Source organism: Patagioenas fasciata, chromosome 5 (assembly GCF_037038585.1).
Source record: "Patagioenas fasciata isolate bPatFas1 chromosome 5, bPatFas1.hap1, whole genome shotgun sequence".
In the NCBI taxonomy this organism is placed as follows: Eukaryota; Metazoa; Chordata; class Aves; order Columbiformes; family Columbidae; genus Patagioenas; species Patagioenas fasciata.
Genome location: NC_092524.1, coordinates 29148481 through 29174188, shown reverse-complemented (window position 1 = coordinate 29174188; position 25708 = coordinate 29148481). Strand labels below are relative to the sequence as shown.

The 25708-nt window shown below is 39.4% G+C and overlaps 1 protein-coding gene across 13 annotated transcripts in view; it reads right to left on the bottom strand.

Annotated features, from left to right (window-relative positions):
* Positions 1–25708, bottom strand: part of PHF21A (PHD finger protein 21A) — a 140672-nt gene that overhangs the window by 77542 nt on the left and 37422 nt on the right. For 8 of the 13 annotated variants that reach the window (XM_071809162.1, XM_065838248.2, XM_065838250.2 and 5 more), the window contains 2 exons: positions 19505–19537; positions 16434–16520 (listed from right to left, as the gene is read on the bottom strand). In XM_071809162.1, the coding sequence (XP_071665263.1) occupies positions 16434–16520; positions 19505–19537 (120 nt within the window). The remainder of the gene's footprint in view (positions 1–16433; positions 16521–19504; positions 19538–25708) is intronic. The other 5 variants (XM_065838252.2, XM_065838247.2, XM_071809165.1 and 2 more) reach the window with 1 other exon arrangement.

Here is a 25708-nt window from a genome sequence, read left to right as displayed (position 1 = left end):
AAAAATCAGCAGTTTTTTCTTCTAGGTGAAATATGAATATTTATATCTGAAAGTGATGATGCCAGAAGCAAACATTCCAAACAGGATTACTGATGGGAACATTTCACTTTGGCATCCTGAAGGACAATCCTCTAATAATTTTCCTAGCCCTCAGAACTATAAATTGTAGATAGGGCAGCTACGTGTGAGGAAAACAATGAAAAATTAATCTTAGAACCTTAAAATGTGCATTTAATGATTTATATCAGGCCACTTAATAATTGAATTTGCAGTAAATCAAGGGAACTGGACAAGTTTGGGTTTGTGGTTAACAGCTTTAAACCTGTGTCTATCTTTGCCATACGTTAACAAAGTTTTCTCCTTAAGCACTGTGGTTCAGGCCAGCATAAACATACTGTGATGACACTTACTGAAATCCAGCTCAAACCCCAGATCGGTTGCTAGAGAACAGATTGCTTTTTACAACTCTTAATACAGCATACCTAAAGGAAAAAAGCAGAGAAACAGTATATCCTACCCAAACTGCACAAAAACCTCCTTACATCAAGACATTTTTTCTATCCAGATTATGCCTTCTTCAAATTCAACAGAAAGTAAAACCTGTTTGCTAGTCTTTGATCAGCCTTCTTTGAACTGATCATCCTGCTGCAAGGAGCTCCAACTGTGCTTAAAAAGCCTCAGTTTAATACTAAGGCACATTTGTTTGCAAAGTATGTATTGTTAAAATGTTGCATCGTTCAATGTTTAAATTTACAATTAGCTTAGAGTTGTTTTTAACTGCTTTTGCTGGGAGATGAGTTTTTTCTTCCCTTCCTTAAATATGCTATTTAAGCAATGCCACTTCACAGCACTTGCTCAAGCATTACTGCGTAAGGAAAACGCTTTTACTGCCTTGTGTATGTTTTCCCTTGGAAGATCAGAATATATCTTAAAGTTTTTCCACATACATGCGGGATTTAAAAAACACAACCCTAAAAAAGACGTATTTTTAAAAATCAGAAGACATACTCGGGTACTGTTTATACATGGCAATAGTCTATACGGACAACAGGGTGGTTTTGTGTCCCTGCCCATGTGTGTAGCACCATAGTAAGGTAGTTCTTTGCATAAGTAGTTTGTAAACAGAAATTAATGTATCTTCAGTTACTTGATGACATACTCTGAGCCATGTTTAATTGATCAGGGATCTGGCGCAGAGAAGCAAAAGGCTTTTGTAAGTACATCTAGTGAATGACAGGAAAGTAGGAATTAGAATTCAGAGCAGTTCCTAACTTCCAGACTATGATTTTTTTTGACCTACTCACTGAACAGAACACACTGGAAACATGTTGTATGAAGACAGAACATGGTGAAATAGTAAGAGGAAAATAAAGACAGTAAACATCTTTTTTTCCCCCCCTCTTTTGATAAACTTCACAATGAAGATGACTAAAACTGTAGTCCTCCCTTCCCACCATGCTTTCACGAGTACCCTCTGAGTTTATTCCTCCTCCCAAGCAACTAGAAATCATCCTGTGAGTGGCTGGGATGCTTTAGGGTGAACAACAGGAATCAGTGTATCATAAGTTTAATTAAATTTTAAATCAGCCTTTTGGGGACTCTAGTTATACAAAGAGAAATAGTGTGCTTTCTGTATTTTTGTCATTTCAAAAGTGCTAGAAATCAAACTTTCAAATGTGAGTATCTGTACTCTGAAGGTTCTCCACGTTACAGAGGATCCATGTGCCCTCTTCTCCACAGCCGTAAGTGCACTGATATGCCCTCTTTCACAGCATCTGGGGGAATACCTCCTGGCTCTTTTTACAGAAATGCTTTTGACTCCTTCTCAAATGACTGTGGAAAATCTGGAAGCATTTGCAGATGGGATAAAGCATGTAAGTTACAGGAGAATACTGGAGATTTTAAGTTATTCAGTGTGCATCCTTAACTACAGACTGGCATCTGCCAGCTCACAGTTAAGCAAAATTCACATTTCAGTCCACATCTCCAGTGAGCAACCTAGTCAAGAATTAAATCATGTCACATAAGATGTACATGAAAGGACTGTAACAGAACTCAGAAGAACCTTTTAAGTTCAAGGGCCAACCCACATTTAGGTCACAGCCATGTTACAGTAGGACAGTCCCTATAGCAAAAGGTACACAAATAAACCAACGCAATCAGGAGAAACAGCTGCCCAGCACGAGTGATCGGGTTGTCCCACTATTGACACAACAGAGACCAAAGGGAAAGGTTTTGGTGGGAGTCTGAAGCAAGGATAAAATTCACAGCTCAAGCTGGACATAAGAAGGGCTTTAATTTCTAATCCATCACATCCTTGAAGATGAGATAAGCACCTTGCATATTATCACTGCAGCTTGCTAGAATGACTGGCATCCAGAGTCAAGCTGATGTGTGAGCAGAGACACTGTATTGCCATATCCCAGTTACTGTCTTGTTCAGCCTGGAGAAGAGGACACAGAAGGGAAACCTCATCACAGTCTATAGCTTCCTCACAAGGGGAAGAAGAGGGACAGGTACTGAACTCTTCTCTTTAGGAAGCAATGACAGAAGCCAAGAGAACAGCAGGAAGGTTGTTTAGGTTTAGGTTGGACATTAGGAAAAGGTTCTTCAGCCAGAGGGTGATGGAGCACTGGAACAGGCTCCCCAGGGAGGTGTCACAGGCACAAGCCTTACAGTGTTCAAGAAGAGACTGGACAACACGCTCAGACACACGGTGTGAACTATGGGGTTGTCAGCTGCAGGGACAGGAGTTGGACTCAATGATCCTTGTGGGTCCCTTCCAACTCAGGACATTCTATGCCAAATTTCAGTGAAAGTTTGGTGTGTCCATTTGTACAGAAGTTCATATAGAAACAGGAGAGCAAAAAATCCGGAGAACATACCAGGTTAAATTTACAATACAAATAAACACTGAAGGAACAATTTTATTTCTCTTTCATTGAACATCACAGACAGCTTTGCTATTGTGAAGTCTTACTGACTTACCAGAGTTTACATCTTGTCTTGTTTTCGGATTGCACACATCTGTGTTTCAAGAGCACAAGTCAGTCCTTTAACAGTTACTCATATGATGTTATGTAGTTACTGAAGAGTTTTCAAATGCTTGAAATACTGAATAACATTTCTAGGTTATTGATATTTACCATCCATTATGGTTTGCTCTTAAAGTAACACCTTAAAAACTGACTATTTGTTGCCATACCACGGTAAGCCATTTTGGTAGTTATCTGTTGCAGCTGAAATCCCCAATTTTCAGTAGCTTTAGCTAGCATTCAGCACGACAAATTACGAAGCCATGTGCCACCCCACCATCTTTCTCTGTGTTTCTTGGGAGGCTTTCTCTCTCTCTGCAGACGCCTGCACAGGAGTGCATGTTCTTCAGTCAAATCACACACATCACTGAACAGCAAGAGCACATATCTAGGCCCACAGCAGGGGGGTTAATTAACTGTACAAGGGACAGAGCTAGCTCCAGAGCTATCTTTTACCTGTATACTGACAATAAACAGAGCTGACACTCCAGGGGAAAATGCAGTAAGTTTTGCACTCCTCACTTCCCCATAAAAAGACACTAATTTAAAAAAAAAAAAAAAATTACAAGTTTAGCAGCAGCTCTAGACTAAACCTGACTAAGAACTCATCTTAGATACTGATGCTGGAACACTCAGTTTAAGACTCTCTTCAGATGGGAATGAGCCCTTGCAGATGGACAAATGAAAACATTTATCTCCTTGTCCTAGTGCCTGCTCAGACCTACTGCAGTTAATAATGGTTGGATGCATAAAAGCACTGCTTGCTTACTTTCACATTAGGAGTTGACAGACAACACAGTAACAAAACAATTTGCATATAGCACCGCTCCTTTTGGTGTTAGTGCCAGCTAAGCTGCAACAGTGTTAATGCCCTGGAAGAGCCTCAGAAAAACAAGTGTTTTCAAAACATCTTCCTAAAATGCTGCAATGGAAGGAGTTTTCCAGCCCAGGAAAATAAATTGTCAAATATATGAGTGAACATATTAAGACTGATGGCATATGCCTTGAGTTCAGACAGAGACAGTAAGTAATACAAATGGGAAAATGACTGTTATACTTCTATTCAAATAATGCAAGTCCAGGCCATCAATCCTTTTTGGGAGATTGCTATCACCCTGTACTCATGATATACATATGTGTTTTGAGCAGGAGGCTGGACTAGATGACCTCTGGAACTCCCTTTGTATCTGAAGTTTTCCATTTACCATACCCCATCAAAACACCAATTACGGTATGAGCCCTGAATGCACATTACAAAAATAAAACTTGCATTATGTGCTCTTGAGTGTATCCCATGCCTGAACTTCTCCATCTTGTTCACTTTCCTGTGTCTTAACAATGTTATTTCTCATTATTGACATATAACGCGCTGCTGAGAACCATCCTGTAGGAGTTCATGTCTCTAGGGTTAAACTATGTGCTCTATTAACAGTGCACTTTGGTGGGGGGATGTAACAAATGTAAGCTCAGGTCAAAGGATGTTTCCTACTTCCTCCATGTAAAGAAGCCAAGCTCTGCCTACTGTCAGTGAGTGTCTCTTCAGATTGTGAGGATCCACACTGATAACAGGATGAGACACTTTTCTTTGGGTTTCTTTTTGTACTTGTATAGGTTGTGGTAGCTTGGTAAAGGACAGGGGAGTTTTTTTATTTGTTTTTAAGCTCCATTATGTTAGTTTCTATCATCTACAATTCCTTTTTGGCTGACCTGGCTGCTGGTTTGTCCAGAAACAACCTGACTGCAGCAGCACACCAGTGAAAAATTATTCAACAGTATCTTAACGTTTCACAGATGTTGTTCCTCCCAGACATCTTTACCCATCACCCTACTACCATATAAAGAAATTATGATGAGGGGATTTGCAGGGGGCAGATGACCAGAAAAATCAGAGGCTGCACTTCTTTGCTTCATCTTCCTCTGGAATCAGTGGTTCCAGTGCTGTGTTTTCAAGGCCCGTGTAAGATCACTGAAAACAAAACCAGCTGCGCTAAAGTCACCACCTTTTTAGTAGAATTTAGGAGTTTTTTTCCTTTTTTCATAGTCGGGCAGCAGGAGTGAGGATACCCACAGTGGACTGTCATTTGGGTCTGATTTTCTGTCATCCATAAATAGTTTTATTTGAAGACAGATATTAATATATAAACAAAGCTTTTGACAGTACGAGATTTCGAAGACACCTTGTCGCTTTCTGCTTGGCCCCGGTGTATGTGATCTGTATAGCAACAGTCAGGACTTGCAACAGAAGTTTTCAGGCAGAATTTAAAAATTCTGTGTCTAACCAATTTGGTTTGAAATTTGCTAAACAAAAATCATAATGACATAATGACTTCGAATTCAGCTTGCTCTCTGCTGTCAAACAGCTTCCAAAAAACCTCCTCATCTGTTCGTCTTCTGGACAACTCAAGTTATACAAATCCAGTTCTCTAAAGAACACTCAAGAACCTTTTAGATTTCCTTTTGTGCTTCATCTTCATACTTATTGTGTAAGGTTATACTGAAAATAGTAACAATGGTGACAAACAAAATGCAAACCTATAACAGAAATTCTCCATGAGTGACTGTAACAATTTCCATCCTCTATACTTAAATTCCAGCCATTCAGGTCTACTGTGGTATGTGTGATGCCTGCGTCATGCATAGGGCTACTGTGAGGATTAGCTATTCCAGTGGGAGAAGCAAGACAGACACAGCCCAAGCCTGCCTTTCCTCCTGCCATGCAGGAGTGGCAGGTATATCTACCGTTACTGTGTCCCTAAAAAAGGAGACTACCAAGCCACAGGCTAGGTTCAAAGCTGTGCTTACACGGCTCTTTAGTCCAAAATAAATTCAGGCAGCTGTCAAATGAAAGTTATTTCACTCTTCCTTTGTTTGAGCCCTTCCTTTTCTACCACTTTCCTTATGCCAAAACCAGCGTTCACTCAGCTGCACACGAGCCAGTAAGCAAACTGGATCATGCTCAAAACCTAGCACATCCCAGAGTCAGCCTTGAGCCAGACAACTTTTTGACTCCAGTTACTGTACAGCAACATAAGCACTAATTCTGGCACAAGAAAGGGGCAGAAATAAGCAGTTAGACCAGGTTGGAAGGCAAGTCACTACTTCCACAGCAGCGGTCTAATTTGAAGCTTAATCAAAGCAACCATATAATCACAACTTATATAACCACAAGGTATGTGATCCTAACTCAGTTTTGCCTCTGAAACATAGTGAATTTGGTGCCTTGGAAACACAGCACTGGAACCACTGGTTCCAGAGGAAGATGAAGCAAAGAAGTGCAACCTGACTTTCCTCACTCCTGCGCAGTGCTTCAGTAACTCCAGATAATGAAACTACAAAGCATTATCATCAGCCCAGCCACAGGGTGATCTTAACTAGGTATTTCTTCAGCAGCCTGCTTATGGTCTTTGAAGACCATTAGGAAAAGACAAAGAAAGTAGCAGTTTTAAAAAAGCAGATTTGGGGGGTCTGTTTAGTACAAGGCGAACACTTAAAAAAGCAGGTACTTCTCTAGTCTGAGTTACCAAAGGCCTCTTGCAAAAATAAAAATACAAAAGCTTCTTAAATAAATGTTTATCTTTTATAATGGGCAACACAGACAGTGGTTAACTCTTTCTATAAATTATATGCCACACATCAATTGATTAACTGATTTATTGAAATGTGTTCAGCCCTACAAAATAGAAGATTTCAAAACAACCTATAACAGAATGCACAGTGGAGGTGGGGGTAAGATTACTTTAAAAGATACTCTTATTACCTTGTTTCCTATGGAACTTAATTTGTTTCCTTACCAAAGCAGTTTAAATACAAACATTAAATTATCTAAAGCTTTAAAATAGGCGGGTTTTATTTCTTATGACACTACATTTGATGCCTAGTGTCTTAGCAGCTTCCCCAGCACATTGAAAGCACCAATCTGCTGTGGGGACATAAGACAGCTGCAAACCAGGGCAACGTATGCAAACAGGATAGGCATGAGGTGCTCCATCCTTTCAGGTGATGCTTCCCACTCCTCTCTCTGCAGTTTCTCCTCTTCACTGACCTCCAAAAACAACAAGTAGGGTGCAAAAAGGTCTTCATCTCCAGGGAACAGGAACGGTCTGAGCAGAGATGAGATGTAGGTAAACACATGGCACAGTTGGACAGCTTCCCTTAAAAGCAGGTACGAAAGCGGTAATGGACACTGGAAAACACTCAGCAAATTGAGATTAGATGGGCAAACAGGGTTGCAACTGTTCTGAGGAGTTTAAAGTTCTTTTGGGTGCAACTTATAGTCCAAATCCATGCACAAACTTTTCTCTTGGCATCAATGAACATCTTATGTAATGACTCCTCTAATATGGGAGAGTATGCTACAGTCAGAGATAACCTCTTTCCCTAAAAATAAGACCTACCCTGAAAATAAGCCCTAGCATGATTTTTCAGGATTTTTGAGGATGCTCAAAATATAAGCCTTACTCCAAAAATAAGCCCTAGTTACAATTCATTTTAAAAAAGACAATTTAAATAGTCTCCAGGCAGCTATACATGTAAAAAAGTAATTAGTTTTGGAGCAAAAATTAATATAAGACCCTATCTTATTTTCAGGGAAACAGGGTACAAACACTGCTTCTTCCCCCTCCCTGAGCAAGGCAGACAAGAGACTATCTAAGAACAGGCCAAGCTCCCACAAGTCTTCAAACAGAAGTACGCCTACCCCACAGCCAAACCTGCCGATAATAACAGAATACCCCAGAAGGGCAACATCAAGCTTAGTGCAAGCTTTCTCCTCAGAACCAGCTGCTAACAGGCCCCAGGTCCTCTGCCACCCTGCCTTCCTCCTGCTTTTGGTTCAGACATGCTCCTGTCCCCGTTTCAGTCCAAGTTAATTGCATTCATCTTTCAGCCTGACATGGCAGTAACAATCCTGGGTCATAATGGAGAGTTTTATCAAGTGAGTCCAAGATTATTACAGCGCCTGGTATTTCCGGATGGCCTTCAAACTTGAGGCTGTTATTAGACCTAGAGGAAAATTAACTTTAAAGACATTTACACAACTAATTTTCAAAATATTAGTGAGGGAGTGGCCAGGGCTCTGTTTTCACAGATTTATTGGCCACCCCAGCCCACCCAAGAGAACATAGACACTCTATCCTGTGAGTTGCAGGAATATTTGTAATAAAAAAATAAACCAACAAGAAAATACAGTCCAGCCCCCGCACGCCTCAGACTGGGGTCAAACTGAAGTCCACAACCCATTTTTCCCTTCGTACAGAAATTTATGAGAGATTATGTGATCAGTTAGTCAAACCTTGTCTTTTCAAGGAACAGACTACAACTCAGGAGGCCTTAGAATATTTAATATGCTTTGAGACATGTAACTAAACACAGAGAAACCCTGGGTACCATAAATGGCAAAACGAACTTTTTGTCTCAGCATTTTCTAGTCTTAATCAACATATTGCATGAGCAGATCATTAATATTTTACAGGCAAATAAAGGATGTAATGAAATTTTGGAGACATCTGACCCACTAAAATATTTTTGAAAGCTAAAGCTCAAAATGCCTCTATGTGTGTCAGTTAAGTGGGTCTCCTGCTAGCTCAGGAGAGGTCAGAAGGGAAGCTACTAAATGCCATAATTCACATACTGTTTAAAAGACCCATTCCTGAATAGAGAAATTATATACACTCTAAAAACTAGCAAAACAGTCACCATTCAAAGATATAAATAAAATGTCCTTCATCTTTGTAGTTCAGTTATCATCTGCAAGGCTTCGAATGATCAGCAATTTTCATTCAAGCAACTTTTGAATAATTTGGAATCCACAAAGATTATTCTGAGAGGACCAACAGCAAGTTAACAGTTGGACTTAATCTTGAAGGTCTTTTCCAACCAAAATGATTCTTAGTTTAATTCCGCATAGCTAAATCTAAATGATGTAAAACTCATGATGAAATGATGGAATAAAAAGTGCTTATATCACTTGATACAGCGGAAAGAGACAAGCAGGATAAAGACAGAGGAAAGGGGAAAAAACCTGTTTGACCTTTGCTTTCTAAAAGTGCTACCTAGATTACTTAATTTGCACTGCACACTAGCGCTGGTGCTTTGAGATCATGCCTAATTATCAGAGAATGTACAAGCCTAATAAATACTAACTCTTGTTCTGAAGGAACTGAGTTTAGAAGTAGCATTTATATTCAAAACTCAAAAATGGAATAAAAGCAATGCAACATTTCAAGTTCTAAACTCTATTTTTGAACACAAAGACAATAACTTACTATTCAAATATAAAATTCAGCATAATATCCATAGAGTTAAACCTAGCACTGCCATATTGCAGTCCAAGATGATGTTACCACATGAAAAGAAGCAGGTACACCACATTAGTGTCCCACCCCTGCTGCTGCAGGCCCATCCTACTTAACGCTTTGATTATTGCCTGCATTCTTCTTTGAAAAATTAAGGTTTGGGGATATAGAATCTGACACATTTTTACATTACCTTAATGCACCTTCGTAATGCAGAGGATAAAAGCAATGTATTTGGCATTTACTACAAAACCAACCACACACAGACACACAAAACTATCAGCTGTGTTTTTACCTGGTTTATCCAGGAAAACACACATTGTAGAGCATCAGTAAGGTAAACCCAGCTAGCACTCAGGAAGTGGCTTATTTTCAAATCACGTAACAGGTAGCAGAGAACAAACAGCAAAGACAAGTTTTTGCCTGTATTCTAAGCATTAGACATACTGCCTTCCTCTCTTCTCCATTCAAAAATTCAACACAGCTTTCAGAAGAGCAGGGGACCAAAAACCCCAATAGCAGATCCCTGGATTTGATTCCCCTTCTAACACTGATAAACTTGGAATAAATGAAAATATCGTTTCCGTGGCTGCTATGTTGTTCACTGAGTCATGCAGAACAGAGCAGAATGGATTATTTTCATTTATTCTCACTTTTAAAATATCCTTAGTAGATTTAATCCCTTTTCCCAGTCTCCAACTAAGACACCTTTAAGGGTACTATACGAAACATCCTAAATCCCAGTCATCACAACCTGATGTTTCATCTGTCTTTCCTCCAAGTATAACAAGGAAAAGGCAACAGTAGGCCTTGAAATAACTACTGATGTGTGAGGTTATCCAGCAAGTCAAAACATGCAGGAACACCTAATAACCGACTCTCACCATCAGCAGGGGATTTTCAAGGAAATACTGTGGTTTAACTGCCCATCTTCTATCTACAATGTTGATTTTCAAGCAGAGCAAGCTATTTTGGAATTATGCTTTGGCTTATATGACAATGAAAGATGTCTCCAACTAGGCTCAATTAAAGAAGCTCTACAGCTGCATCTAAATCTGGTTTAAATACAGCATGAACTCAAAAATTTAAAGTTGAGCCAGAAAATCAGTACTAAAGGAAGGGTACCAGAAGGAAGGTGTGGAGTGCTTTTCTTCTTTTTAATGATATAACAAAACGGCCACTTGCATTTCCTAAATTAAGTTACTCCAGTGCTAATGTATATTAGATCTGCAAAAATTAAGTTCTCAAACAAACAATGAGAAGCCTTGGTGGAGTTACATTAAGAGAAGAATGGGAAATTCAAGTTTAGATGCCAGTATGGGTTTAATCATGATTTAAGCATTACAAAAGGTCTAACAAAACTTAGCAATATTTCAGCCATATGCAAATGATTATAATATCAGTTTTGCAAAACAGTTTGGGGCAAAAGAGGCAGCAGGGAGAGATGCATGCACTCTGTCTACCTACAGACAACTGTACAACCTTCAAAATGTGTTTCAGCCAGTACATCTTGAGAATATGGAAGATGATAACTTAATGAGAAGTCATTATATCCACATTTTCACACCATATTTGGATGCAAATGAAATAAATACCAAAGATTAAAATAGTAAGCTCATGCAGTTTTCTCAAACAAACATTCACCTTCTAAACAGGTGCTGTTCACACCAATCACAGGGTTCAAAAGGGTCTGACAAGTCACAGAGGCAGTTAACTTACTCCTCCTTATATCTGGATTGACTGGTATATTTTTGACAGGAAAAATTAGTCACTACTTCAAACCATTTAAGAAAGTAATCTACAAACAGTCAATTAAGGGAGAATGCAGAGCTAAGTATATCACTACAGGGTTTCATTATTAAAACCAAACTCTGGGAAGGTTCAAAATGTTTTTTCTTATATTTTAAGACTGTTTTATAAATAGTTGGCATAAATGGATGCTTGCAGTTACATGGAAATTAGCATCTCTCTACCATTCATGCCATTTACTTTAAAAAAAAGATAGGTGTTTAGTAATATGTACAGTCTGGCTAAACAACTGGAACAAACATTAAACATCATCCACCTCACGTTATTCATTACTATACCTTCACTTGGCATATTCGCACACTTTCTCCATTACTGACAGAAAACTAGCATTTTAATATGCCCTTGATGGATCTTGAGGAAAGAAGGGATCAGAAACTCCAGACAAAACTGGTAGGAGTGAGGAGCGAGTGACTTCATTCTTTATTTCCAGATTTTGAGACCTAAAGCACTCATGGTATTCATTAGGTATACCTACAACACACAGGCATATCTTGTCACCTTACGCAGAAGTGTTTCAGACTGCTCTTTCCTACCCAGTAACTGTATCCAGTCTCCCTCCTGCTCTCTGGCTTTCTTACGCTCACTTCCCTCTTACCAAAACACAGCCTTTCATCTTCACAGAATATGATAGAACATATTTCAGGTACAATTTTCTGATAATGTGTTCCAAAAGCCTCAATAAAAATCCACCTTTACTATGGATGACAAGTGTTCAAGAAGAACAGTCGCACAGGATGAATTTATGCACACTACCAATCTTTTCATTACTCAGTTATGGTACCTGCAATAAATATAGCAACATTAATACTTAAACCTATTCCTGACAGTTTTTGAAGACTTAAATAACAAGTTTCATTCATCAGTCTAAACCACATGTTTACATTTATTCAACCATAGAAACCCATGGTTAAATTACACCGCCGTTCTTTAAAAATCTCCAAATCGCCTTTCCCCTTACTTGCTATTTAGTGGCACAGTTAAAAGGAATCTCACCCTGAACATACAGGATTTAGAACAACCTCAGCTGCCTCAATTTGCTATAAACTTTAAATGCAAGCAAGAGTCACTAGACTTGCCTATTCATAATAGAGATAAGCTTGCTTTTATAGTGTGCATTTTCTGATATTTTACAGTTTCAACTGTACTTCACAATAAAGTATGTTAAACTTTCCCGCATGAAAAATAAAACAAGTATCCCTATGCTAACAACTATCTGAACCCTTTTCCTGTGAGTGTATACAGCTCTTCAGAAAGCAAAGTAACAAAGGGATCCACTTTACTCTTTCCATGTCAAGAGCAAATGCATTAGAATACAAGTCTAGTTTTCACAAGGCTTTTCTCACTGCACCTACAGTAAGAGACATTTTCATTGTATTTTCAAATATACGGGAAAGAGCCACGTGATTACTATATGCTTATTACCATCATCTTTTTGTCGTAAGGTCAGAAGACTACTCCTGTAAGCTTTCTTCCACGTTTAAAACAGAACATTGCTCTGACTTTCCAAGAAATTGTGATAGGAACAGATGCAGAAATTCGTCTGTATTTGATACTGCTAAAAAGCGTGCGTTTGCTGCCCGCTTCTTTCTTTACATTTCTTTAGTCAAACAAACATGACCTCTTCCTTGTCACTGGAAACAAGTACTGTTATGATCCATACTCTGTGATGATGTATCTGCAAGATCATAATTTTTTTAATTAACTATGGAGGGAAAGAAGCAGAAAAAAAGGTGTTACTTCAAGATTACATGCCTCCTCCCCATTTATGCATTACCTCAGTCTATCTCTAGTGTCACTGGTAACAATTTCCACTCCACCTCTCCAAAGGAGAAAAAGTACATGTTGGTAAACTTCCCCATGGAAAAGTTCAAGAATACTTTCTTTATGTTTTTTTTATCATAAGAAGTATATTTAACCCAGACAAAAGCTGAGTCATGATAGGTGTTTATGGGTAAAAGTCTACAAAATAGAATGGCAAAGGAAGACTGAATCATATCACAGCTCACTGTAGAACACAAAGTGAAGGCAAGAGCACTAAGACTATTAATTTTTCACAAAGATGCAAAAACATAATAAACAGTGCTACACAGCAACAGAATTAATTCATATTTACAACCCAAGCTTAGGTTTGGCAATTAAAACTGTTTTGTGAAAAGTTGCTCTTGACTTCTCTTTATTGAAGTGAGGGATGGGGGAAGAAAGAGGAAACCAGTTTTAAAACCAACGCATTCAGGGTTTCCAAACTGCAGCACTCATACATAAATGAGAAACAAGACTGTTAAACTCAATTCACCTTATTGCCCCCAGATTAGAACAATAACGTAAATGCAGTTTATAACTCCATGGTAATAACAAAAAGAGACTATCAGAGAAAAATAATTGTCTTAAGGATTCCTGTTTACTGCCCTTTAAATGCAAATTATCTTCAAATAAGTTTCTCTTTTTGAAGTTTTTCTTCCATATGATAACACAATCAGCCTACATTGCTCTATCATCTCTCAGATGAAACAAATAAAAACACTTATTTTCACCACTTTCATATTAAAAAAAAAAAAAACCAAAACAAACCAAAAAAACCCCACAACATACCTTATGCTGCAACATTTTAATCCTGCATGTGCTAACAAATTTCTTTAGGTTTAAGCCTACATGCTGCACAGCCTACTTGCTTCCTTTTCGTACTTCGCCAGATCTCTTCAATTTCACAAACTTCTGAACTGAGCTGTCATTATTAATTCTCAGCAAGAAACCTAAGCCACTATGAATCACCACAGCGACTGGCAGCAAGTGTTGGCACTACTCACAATGCTTCAGAAACAGAGAGAAGTCCTAAAGTAACTAAAAGCTTTTAGTTAACCTACCACTGGCTTCGTTCTTGCACAAGTCTTCATGCAACTTCATTAAATAAGAGAGCAAAGAAAAGGGTACATTAGGCTGACATAATATTTCAGAAGCCAGAAATATTTCAGTATTCTGGCTCTCTAACATCAGGGTCCCAGCCCCATGACACCATCTTCGAGTAGGGACACCCCACAGGCTGGAACTTTAGTTTTTCACACTTCATTAAAAGCCTGTCAAACAGTGACAATTATGCCTCCCATAACTGCCCACAGTGGAGTTAAGCCATCAGAATTTATTCATCGGACATCAGACATCAAGACTACTTACTTGGCTTTAAACCAAAAGATAACACATATTGTGCTCCTCCTTAAGAAATGCACTGCATGATATCAAACATTTATTTACTATGCAAAACTGCACACGTCTCTATGCTGTGTGAAAATTAAATTGTTGGATAAAATTCCCCCATAAAACAATTGATAATAGTTATTTTTCCTAAAAAGAAATGAAAGTAAGAACAGAAAAAAGGGTTTTGTTGCAGTCTCTAAAATAATGCTCAACTCTGCATTGCTAAACCACAGATGTCTACACAACAGATTCCTACAAATAAGACGGAACAAACATTCCTCTGCATTAGGAAGTTGCGGCATTTTTTCTAGAATTCACATTTGCCATGACCATTGCATTTCAACAGCCAAACTACTGTAACAACACTATCGTCTGGGACACTGGCAGCTCTGTGGTCCAGCGGTAGATATAACAAAACATTAAAACCTTGACAATCACACACAAGTCCACTGTTCTACTGATAATCAAAACCACAAAAATACAAAGAAGGAAAATTGATTGTAACTCCATGTTGACTGTATTTGCTGTGTGGTGGAAGTGAAGTCAGAAACTTAATTTTCAAAGTCTTTTGGAAACTTAGCTCATGTTCGTCCCATGAACAAAGTGTGCTTTCAGTAATCTGAGCTGTAATTTTCAGCAGAGAAGATACAGCTGCATTTCTGGTGATGGGTAATTTAAAATACATATTAGTATAGACCACTCTGTAACGTAACACTGAAGAATTATGAATCCAAGTTTAAAAGTTACAGTAAGCTATACTTACTTTTTTGTTACTTTCCACTCGCTATCTCACTGCCTGTCCCTGCTGATCATGTGAATTGGTAGTGAGTATGACTTGCTCCACGGCACCAAGGTAAGCTAATTTTGAAATTACCATGGGCCTCCAGAGCTTACCAGAGAATTCTGAAGCTGCTTGCTGTGAGACATAGCCACATGCAGAGGCTCATGCTGGCTTTAGAGAATAAATCATCTTCAAGAGAGACATGCTATCACATCAGCAAAACCTCAGCTTTTGTTGAATTAGGAGTCTCATTAAAAAATCATTTTCTTTATTATCCTGACATGTTCATTTCCTAGACTCACTTTTCCAATACTAAAACATACTATAACTTTTAGTAAACAAAATTCTATCTATAAATGCTAATCACTGTCTGCCCATTTTCTTAGGAATACAGATAAATACAGATAAAACAAATGCAGGTACCTAGATGTGACACCGATGCATAACTATATTCTTACCTATGCACACATTTTAAAATGTTTCCCCTCTTCAATGGTGTTATCTATTGACCTAATTTTGTTCCATTATTGACACAATAGCAACACAATTAAGGGACTGCTTAAGTCAGTTTAGGTTTTGAGGGGGGTTGCATATGAGAGGGTTTTGTGTGTGTTGCTGTTTTGTGTTTTTAAAAAAACATAAGTGAGAACTAGAACTAGTTTTGTAGATCTCTCAATGCCATTTATGTTAAAGAACAGATCCCTCACTTATTTTTCTAGTTGCCCACAAGACATCTTCAAGTTCCACAATCTTTCTATTAAGCATTCAGTTGTAATTATTACTCACACATTAGATCTCTCAAAGAAGATTCCTACCAAACTGCAAACATAAGACAACTGTGGTATAATTTATCACTGTAAAATGCACAACTAATTTCCAAATTGTCTCCTAGGTACCCACAACTGACACGAATTTAGTTGGTCTAGACACAAAGCAAAATTCCAGCATACTCATTCAGATGCACAGTGTGGACCAACTAAGACAAAATCTAAAGATTTGCATAAACCACAATGGTTTGGTTTAGAATAAGTTTCAAGATAATAATAAAGGAAGTGAAAATTCATTCATTTTCCCAGCTCCCTTAATATAAAACATTAGTTTCAGAACAAGAAATATTGTTATAACTTTCACTGATTACACTAGTTGCTTGTTTGATAGACTCACAATAAATCGTCCCCCCTTTTGGTGAAAAAAATCAAATAAAAATCCAAAACGTCTGGTTGACCACCCTTATTTTTGCACTCAAAAATTTGGCAGCTCTCTTGGAAGCTGGGAAAAGAGACATCTTTGGAACTGGGTATTAAAAACACATCTCTGTTTCCCTACCTGTTTCTCACTCAGAGCTGTGATTTTAGCTTGAAGTTCATGAAGCTGTTTCTTCAAATCAGCGTTCTGATTAGAAAGAAAAAATATCTGTGAGAAAGATATTCCATTTGTTAACATAGAGTAGTAGCGGGAAGGTGTTTTTTTTGTTTTGCTTTTGTCTAGTGTACTACAAATACAGCACCTCTGGATGTACAGCCAATAAAATTCAAGAGGCTCAACAAAGCCTTGCTTAAGTCATTGAGTGCAACAATAACCAGAGCACCTTTCCAGCACTCAGAAAGACAACCCAGTTTGTTGTGAAGATTTCATTAAAACATCCATTAGTGCTTACCATGTTATAAAGCACATTTGTACTTTTCATCAAGCTTACAAATTAAACAAGAAATGTTTGTTAATATGCCTATAACAGTATCACATTGTATCTAATAGTATACTATAGTATTCTCACCTATGCTACTTATGCAAAGACATTATCATACATTTGATTGTATAAAGCATCAGCAAACATAGCTATTAACTCTTAATTGACATGTGTCAAATGAAGGTAAACATATCTAAGTCTTCATTTCCAGGTACATTTATGCCTTAAACTGTATTTAAGAGACTTACATTTGCCTTCACACATCATTCATATCAACATTTTGCTTACAATAGCACTTTCTTAAGATTTGAAAGCTGTAAGCATCACTATAAAGATGCAGTCAAATATTTTTACCAGCACTATTTATTTTTCTACTAAAATAAATAAACAAATAAATACATAAATAATAATAATAAATAAATAAATAATCTGTAATCAGTTTAAAGCCTGAAAAGTTCTTCAGAAACATGACAGGGAAGTGAGCTTCCCTGCACTTCTTCAACTTTTTTGTTCTCATTTATGTTGTAAACTCTTTATACTAGGTTATGCAGGTTTGCTGTGTTACACAAAAATATTAAAACATAGGACTGATATAACTACAGGAACTTCATACTCAGGACGACTTCCCTATTGTTCCTCCATCCAATTTTGAAATACAATCTCAGCTTGTAGATAGTCTTCTCCAACATACATACACAATTCTAGCAGAACCACATCTTTTGTATATTTGTCATCCTCCCTTCTTCTAGATTTCACTTTATAATCTGGGATAAATTGCATTAAGAGCATTGGAAGCAGGGACCAGATTTACTCTTCCTGGCTCCAGGAACTTTTGGGACCCAGACAATGGGAATGAGCACACCCTCAGCAAGTTTGTGGATGACACCAAGCTGAGTGGTGCAGTTGACACACCTGAGGAACAGGATGCCATCCAGAGGGACCTGGACTAGCTCAAGAAATGGGCCCATGTGAACCTCATGAGGTTCAGCAAGGCCAAGTGCAAGGTCCTGCACCTGGGTCAGGGCAACCTGGGGAATCACTACAGGCTGGAGGATGAAAGGATTGAGAGCAGCCCTGCAGAGGAAGACTTGGGCGTACTGGTGGATGAAAGACTGGACATCAGCTGACAATGTGAACTTGCAGCCCAGAAGGCCAGTTGTATCTTGGGCTACATCAAAAGGAGCATGGCCAGCAGGTCAAGGGAGGTGATTCTCCCCCTCTGCTCTGGTGAGACCCCGCCTGGAGTCCTATGTCCAGCTCTGAACCCTCAGTACAGGAAAGACAAGGGACCTATTGGAGAGGGGCCAGAGAAGGCCACAGAAATGATCAGAGGGCTGGAACAGCTCTGCTGTGAGAACAGGCTGAGAGAGTTGGGGTTGTTCAACCTGGAGAAGAAAAGGCTTGGGCAAGACCTTATTGTGATCCTCCAGTACTTAAAAGCAGCCTAAAAGAAAGATGAGGACAGACTTCTCAGCAGGACCTGTTGCAACAGGACAAGGGGTAATGGTTTTAAACTGAAGGAGTGGAGATTCATGTTAGACATGAGGAAGAAATTTTTTACAGCAAGGGTGGTGAAACACTGGCCCATGTTGCCCAGAGAGGCGGTAGATGCCCCATCCCTGGAAGCATTCAAGGCCAGGCTGGACAGGGCTCTGAGCAACCTGATCTAGTTGAAGATGTCCATACTCACTGCAGGGGGGTTGGACCAGATGAGCTTTGAAGGTCCCTTCCAACCCAAAATATTTTACAATTCTAACTATGCATGGTTGTTTGCAGCATGACCTGGGTTTCAGCAGATAGGAAATGAAAGCAAACTGCTCTGCAGGCTAATCGTTAGCAGAGTTGGTCAACAAGTAAGAATAGCGGACCTTACCCAAATCCCACCAGAACAAGGAAGTTTTAGAAAGCAGATTTTCCAATACCACCCTACACACTGTTCATCCTCTCTGTCAGCTGTCCAACTACTTGTCTATTACAAAAAGCTGTCTTCACTGAGCTGAGAAAAATATACACTCAGAAAATTACATATGGGCATGGAAGCACTTAACAGCAAGCCTCAAGTGAGCGGCCTTCATGACTCTACTCAACATTTCAGACTGGTTGGAGAACTCCACAGAACTCCCCATTCCGCACACTGGAGTGCTTCATTGCTGTACAAGATAACCCAGTCAGCTTACACAGTCATTGGGAAATGGATGACTTCTGCTGTGTCTCATTATCCACCTTCAGTAGACCTAAAACATCCCAAGGCCAAGTGCCCACTCCTCAGACTCTACAGTGCTGAAGTTGGATACCTAAGACAGGCAATCTGAACACAGCCTTAAGCTACATCCTTTGCTCAGACAAAATTTCTTGGATGGAATATCTTCTCTCTTCTTGTACAACTGTGAACCTTCTGATATTCAAAAAAAGAGCAGCTTCCAATAGAATCTGAAACTTACTGCATATTTGAACTTCACCATAGCACACAACAGTTGCTTGATTTAAACTATTAAGAATATGAGGCAAAAGGCTGCATAACAGCAAAAGTTTTGGTTTTATTTTAAACTATCCAATAGTCATTGTTTAAAGACTTGTTCATAGTAGTTTTCTTCTAAACACTGTATTAGCGAGGAAGAACATGATCAACAAATACATAAAATTCTCAAGCTTCATGCACTGTTATTTCCTTTATTTTTAAGAGTAAATAATGCAATACAAAAATAGTTACCTGTGGATCTTGCTTCATTTGGGCAACCAATTTCTGTAAAGAAAAAAGATGCAACAATACAATGAAGATTTTCACTACAGATCTTGTTGAAGAGTTAAATATTCAAAATTTTTGAAGAACAATTGTAAAAGCAAAGGATTCAGTTTACAGCATTTTAATAGCAAGGCTTAGAATCCATTTACATTTATATATATAACATTATATAATTTCCAAACGCATTCTTATTACTACAGTAAAACTACCACACTAAACCACCACTTCTAAACAGGTCTCAAACAAATGCCTTTTTAAGGACAATTTAAGCCAGCTGGGCAAGATAACATAATAGCTGTGTCTCCTCTAGAACTACTGCCTTCTTTGCTTGCAGTCACAAGAAACACAAATCACAGATAACGGCTGCAGGCACAAAAGCTGTTTGTATATTCAAGAGCAGAATGTTTCAAGTACTCTGGGTCCGCCTGTGTGCTGTCTTGGCTGGTACCACATGGAAGACCCATGTTCAGAAGTATCTTTGCCACTTTTCTCCCTCAGAGGGAGATTGAGATCATTGTAGAAGAGATGCCCTCCACATGCAAGGGAAAGCAGACAGATTGTTACCATTCACTATTCTTCCTCCTTCACTTCCTTCAGGCAGCTGCAGGAGAACGCTGTCTATTACTAAGCAAGGAAAACATTACCAGGCTTTCACCCAAGAAAACCAGAGCCCAGACTGAAGAAGCAATGTAAACCAGATATTCTCAATTTATTTTTTGGTTACACACGTTTATTCATCCCATTTTTTATCCCTTCCACACATGCAAAGAACAACGTAAAGTCTGCACTTTCATTCCCAAGTGCTCATCAGGAGCAGGAAAATGAGTGAGAAACAGAAGGACAAAGCAAGCAAGAAAAACATGTTTCATTCTACCTGCATTGATACCACTCAGAGAATTCAGAGTCTGTCAAGTAATTATCTTTAAAAGTTTATTTAGTTTCATATCCTAAACATGGTATTTATCAAAAAAAAAAAAAAAAAACATAACAAAAATATAATTGTGCAGATAAACCACAGGTTTACCTGTTGCATTTTCTTTCTGTAATAGTACTAGCCAATTGCAAACAGAGGCATAAGCATGATGGACAAGTATAGAGTGTGTCTCCCATCTTTCAGAAATTTATATCTCTCACATCTTCAAAGATTACAGAATCACAGAATCAACTGGGTTGGAAAAGACTTCAGAGATCATCAAGTCCAACCCTTGGTCCAACTTCAGTCCATTTACTAGATTATGGCACTAAGTGCCATGTCCAGTCTCAGTCCACCACCTCCCTGGGCAGGGCATTCCGATGCCTGACCACTCTCTCTGTAAAGCCTAAATTTCCCCTGCAGAGTTTAAGCCCATGCCCCCTTGTCCTATTGCTAACTGCCTGGGAGAAGATACCAATCCCCACCTAGCTATATCTTCCCTTCAGGTAGTCATAGAGCGTGATGAGGTCACCTCTAAGCCTCCTCTTCTCTAGACTAAACAATCACAGCTCCCTCAGCCTCTCCCCATAGGTCTTGTGCTCAAATCCCTTCACCAGTCTTGTTGCTCTTCTCTGGACCTGCTTCAGCACTTCAATATCTTTCCTGAACTGAGGGACCCAGAACTGAACACAATACTCCAGGTGTGGCCTCACCAGTGCAGAGTACAGGGGAAGGATCACTTCCCTTGTCCTGCTGACCACGCTTTTTTTGATACAGGCCAGGATACCACTGGCCTTCTTGACCTCCTGGGCACACTGTTGGGTCATGTTGAGCTTCCTGTCAATCAGTACCCCCAGGTGCCTTTCTGCCTGACTGCTCTCCAGCCACCCTGTGCCCAGCCTGTAGCACTGCAGAGGGTTGTTGTGGCCACAGTGCAGGACACAGCACTTGGCCTTGTTGAGCTTCATCCCAGTGGAATCGGCCCATTTTTCCAGTCTATCCAGATCTCTCTGCAGAGCCCTCCTGCCTTCCAGCAGGTCAACACTCCCTCCCAACTTGGTGTCATCAGCAAATTTGCTGATGATGGTCTCAATCCCTTCATCTAAATCATCAATAAAGATGTTAAACAGGACTGGACCCAACACTGACCCCCGGGGGACACCATTAGTGACTGGCCACCAGCTAGATGCAGCCCCATTCACCAGCACCCTCTGGGCCTGGCCCTCCAGCCAGTTCTTAACCCAGCAGAGAGTACACTTGTCCAAGCCATAGGCTACCAGCTTTTGCAGGAGTATATTATAGGAGACAGTGTCAAAGGCTTTGCTGAAGTCTAGATAGATCACATCTACAGCTTTCCCCTCATCCACCAGGTGGGTCACCTGATCATAAAAGGAAATCAGGTTGGTCAGACAGGACGTGCCCCTCCTAAACCCACACTGGCTGGGTCTGATCCCTTGTCCATCCTGAAGGTGCTGTGTGATTGCATTCAGGATGATCTGCTCCATAACCCTGTCAGGCACCAAGGTCAGGCTGACAGGCCTGTAGTTGCCAGGGTCAGCTTTGCAGCCCTTTTTGTGGATTGGGGTAACATTTGCCAATTTTCAGTCATATGGGACCTCCCCAGTGAGCCAGGACTGTTGGAAGATGGAGAGAGGCTTGGCAAGCTCTTCCGCTAGCTCCCTCATCACCCTAGGATGGATCCCGTCTGGTCCCATAGACTTGTGAGGATCCAGATGGCTCAGTAAGTCACCAACTATTTCCTCCTAGAATACAAGGGGACTATCTGGCTTCCTATCTCTGTCAACCACCTCCAGAGGCCAGTTGTCCTGAGGGCCACCTGTCTTACTGGTAAAAACTGAGGCAAAGTAGGTATCAAGTACCTCAGCTTTCTCCTCATCTTTGCTAACTATATTTCCCTCAAAGTCCAACAGAGAATGGAGGTTTTCCTTGCCCCGCCTTTTGTTATTAACGTATTTAAAGAAGGACTTTTTATTATCCCTAACAGAATTGGCCAAATTAACTTCAAATTGCACTTTTGTTTCCCTGATTTTTTTTCTGCATGATCTAGCCCTTTTTTCCCCACAGTTGGTAAACTCTCTTTTTATTTCTGATTTCCTTCAGAATCTCCCTGTTTAGCCAAGCTGGTTGTCTTTCTCACCGGCCAGCCTTTCGGCACACTGGTATAACCTGTTCCTGTGCACTCAAAACCTCCTGCTTGAAGCATGTCCAACGCTCCTGGGCCCCTTGTTTTTAAGCGTTGTTTCCCAGGGTATGCTCTGAACTAGACTTCTGAATAGGCAAAAATCTGTCCTCCAGAAGTCCAGTGTAGAGGTTTTATTAATGACTCTTCTTGCATCTCTGAGTATTGAAAATTCTATTATTTCATGGTCACTATGCCCCAGGTGGCCTCCAATCACTACATCTCACACCAGCCCTTCTCTGTTTGTAAACGGCAGGTCTAGCGGGGCCCTACCCCTGGTAGGCTCATTTACCAGCTGATGAAGGAAATTGTCCTCTATACACTCTAGGAAATTCCTGGACTGCCTCTTCTGTGCAGTATTGAGCTCCCAGCAGATATCCAGCAGGTTAAAGTCACCCACAAGAACAAGGGCTGTCAATTTTGAGACCTCTGCCAGCTGCTTGTAGAATAATGCATCTCCATCATCCTGGTTGGGCGGTATATAACAGACACCCACGAGGATGTCAGCCTTGTTGGACTTCCCCCTGATTCTGGTCCACAGGCACTCAACCTGTGGATTATGTCTTCACTTTAATAGCTAGTAACACATTTTTCTTCCATTCATCTACCCTGTTTACTTTTTGAACTTGGGAAAACACCCAAGCTTCTGTGACAATAAGTTCCAAAGTTAACTATGCGACCCTTATGTAAAAGGGCCTCCTTTTTCTTTTGAATCTGCCTACTGATAATGTAAGCATGAGAAGCAAATAAGATTACGGAAAACCAGCCTTGACTCAACTCAGGAGGAGCTGGAAGTTGGACTTGATGATCCTTATGGGTCCCTTCCAACTTGAGATATTCTATGATTGTATGACTGTTTCTCTATTCATCTTCTTCCTACATTTTTTCCACACTACCTATTCCCCCATCAGTCATCACTTCATCAGATTGAAAGTCTCCGCATGCGTGAATCATTCCATTGCTTCGTTCACTCTCAGCACTCTTTCCTGTACTTCTCTAGTTCATCTCTATCATATGGAGATGAAATTTAAAACTCCATGTGACATTCAAGTACTGTGTTCTGCAAGAACTCCTTCTACACTGCTAATAGCTAATTCACAGCCTGCTATTGCAAATGTAAAACTGTTTTCCCAAAGTGCATCACTTGGCATTTATCTACACTGAATATTATTGTTTCGTCATGCTGTCATCTGGTGTCATGGGAGCCAAGATGTTATGGTACCCTTTGACATTCATGCTTAGCTTATTTTCTCCTCAGTGCTTTCTGCCACATCAGAGTTTCACAAGCAAAAAATCTGTTAGTTTTTATACAAAGTGCTTGTATAGATAGTCATTAAACAATACAGTCAGCGATTATAAACAGTTCATGAAGTACCGTTAAATTTATGGATCACACAATACCACATCAGTCAATCATAACACACAAAATTATGTTCTTTTGCACTCACCCAAACTGCAAGATAAATTTATGATATTTTAAAACCTACTGATCTTTTTGTTACAAAAAGGATGTTTTGTTCTTTCCACACATCAGCTTGAGGAGTCATCCATGAGGCCCAACCCTTCTGTGTGAATAGCTAAATATAACTCCTTTAACACCTCTTGTGATCAAAACTATGAAGAGCAGACTGTTTCATAATAGCCTTAATGAAGTCAACACAGTAGCAGAATGAACTACTTAGATTTGATGTGTCTCTTCTCAGGACAAGCAATATAGCTTTGACATGGAAGACTGTTGAACATTCAAGCTGCACTCTGACAGAGCAAGCAACCTGGTCAGTCTTCATTTATGGAGGATTCTTCAATCAATAAAACGAAACAAAAAAGTAGCTTTTTCTAAACAACTAAACACCTCCTTTGGGTCCTTACTGGTAGTTTGAACTACACTTTGCCAAAGCAGCAGCATTAAAAGCTTCAGAGTTCTGGAGGAGAACTGGAAGAGGCAGGAAACAAGGAGCTATTCTACAGACAAAAATACAGCCATCCTGAGCATCGTTTTCCACAGCGGTGTAAGCAGTCAGAGGTCACACATTGCAGCAGGGAGCTGGGCAGCTTTGCTCACAGCTCAGAGCTGAACTCTGTATGCTCATGAGGCACCTTCCCACCACTTAAAAGAGGACAATAACTATGATTGTCTGCAAGCTTTTTTAGAGTCCTCAGAAAAAGTACTATTGGTAAGTAAAAGATGACAAGTGAGACAATTCTCCACAAATCCTGAGCACTGCCAAAAGAAGGAATATATTGTATCTCTAAGTTACAAAATTCAAAGATTTACAATACAGTTCAAGCTTTCCATGTTTTTGGGTGGGGTTTTTTTTGTTTGTTTGTTTTTGTGGGAAAACCAGTTTTATTTCTATCAGTGGCCATTTGATGAGCAAGCAGTAACCACTCACACACAGTTCAATAAAAGTTTACTGAAGCACCCAACATATTGCTGCAAGTGTTATTTTCCATTGTAAATATTTAGATTCCCATAATTAAGGCTGAGAACAAGTCGAAAGTATCTTGAAGAAAAAAGACAATCTTATGATATAATGGTTTGTCTAGTTTCTCCAACAAAAAAAAACAAAATTAAAGTTGAGTTCAGTGCAGAGCTCACTTTTAATGAGGATTGAGGAAAGCTAGAGAAAAGAGGGTCAAAAAACCTTGAAGTTGTTTAAAAAAAGAAAAAGTCTTTTAGGATGTTTTCCAGTCTTCATCCCTGGTTCATCATCATCATTATGAACAGATGCTAAAGTTTATTAAAAATTCAGTTTTAACATTTGTGGTTAGCTTAGGCATAAAGGAGAATGACAATACACACAAGTAGTAAATGCTGTTAGACCAGTACAAGTACAACTAGCATTCTGATCGCCATACAGCAGATAATACTTGAAAAAATACTTACTAGCAAACTGCCATGGGTAATTTCTGGATTTTCTTACCCCATAACAAAACTACATTGAAGTTTTAAATGGAGAGGCCTTGGAGGTTCTGAGAAGAGTAAAATATCTGTCTATAGTTCTGGAAATACATCCTTTTTTTTTTTTTCCAGGTTTTTCTCCCTAGCTGAAAGTTG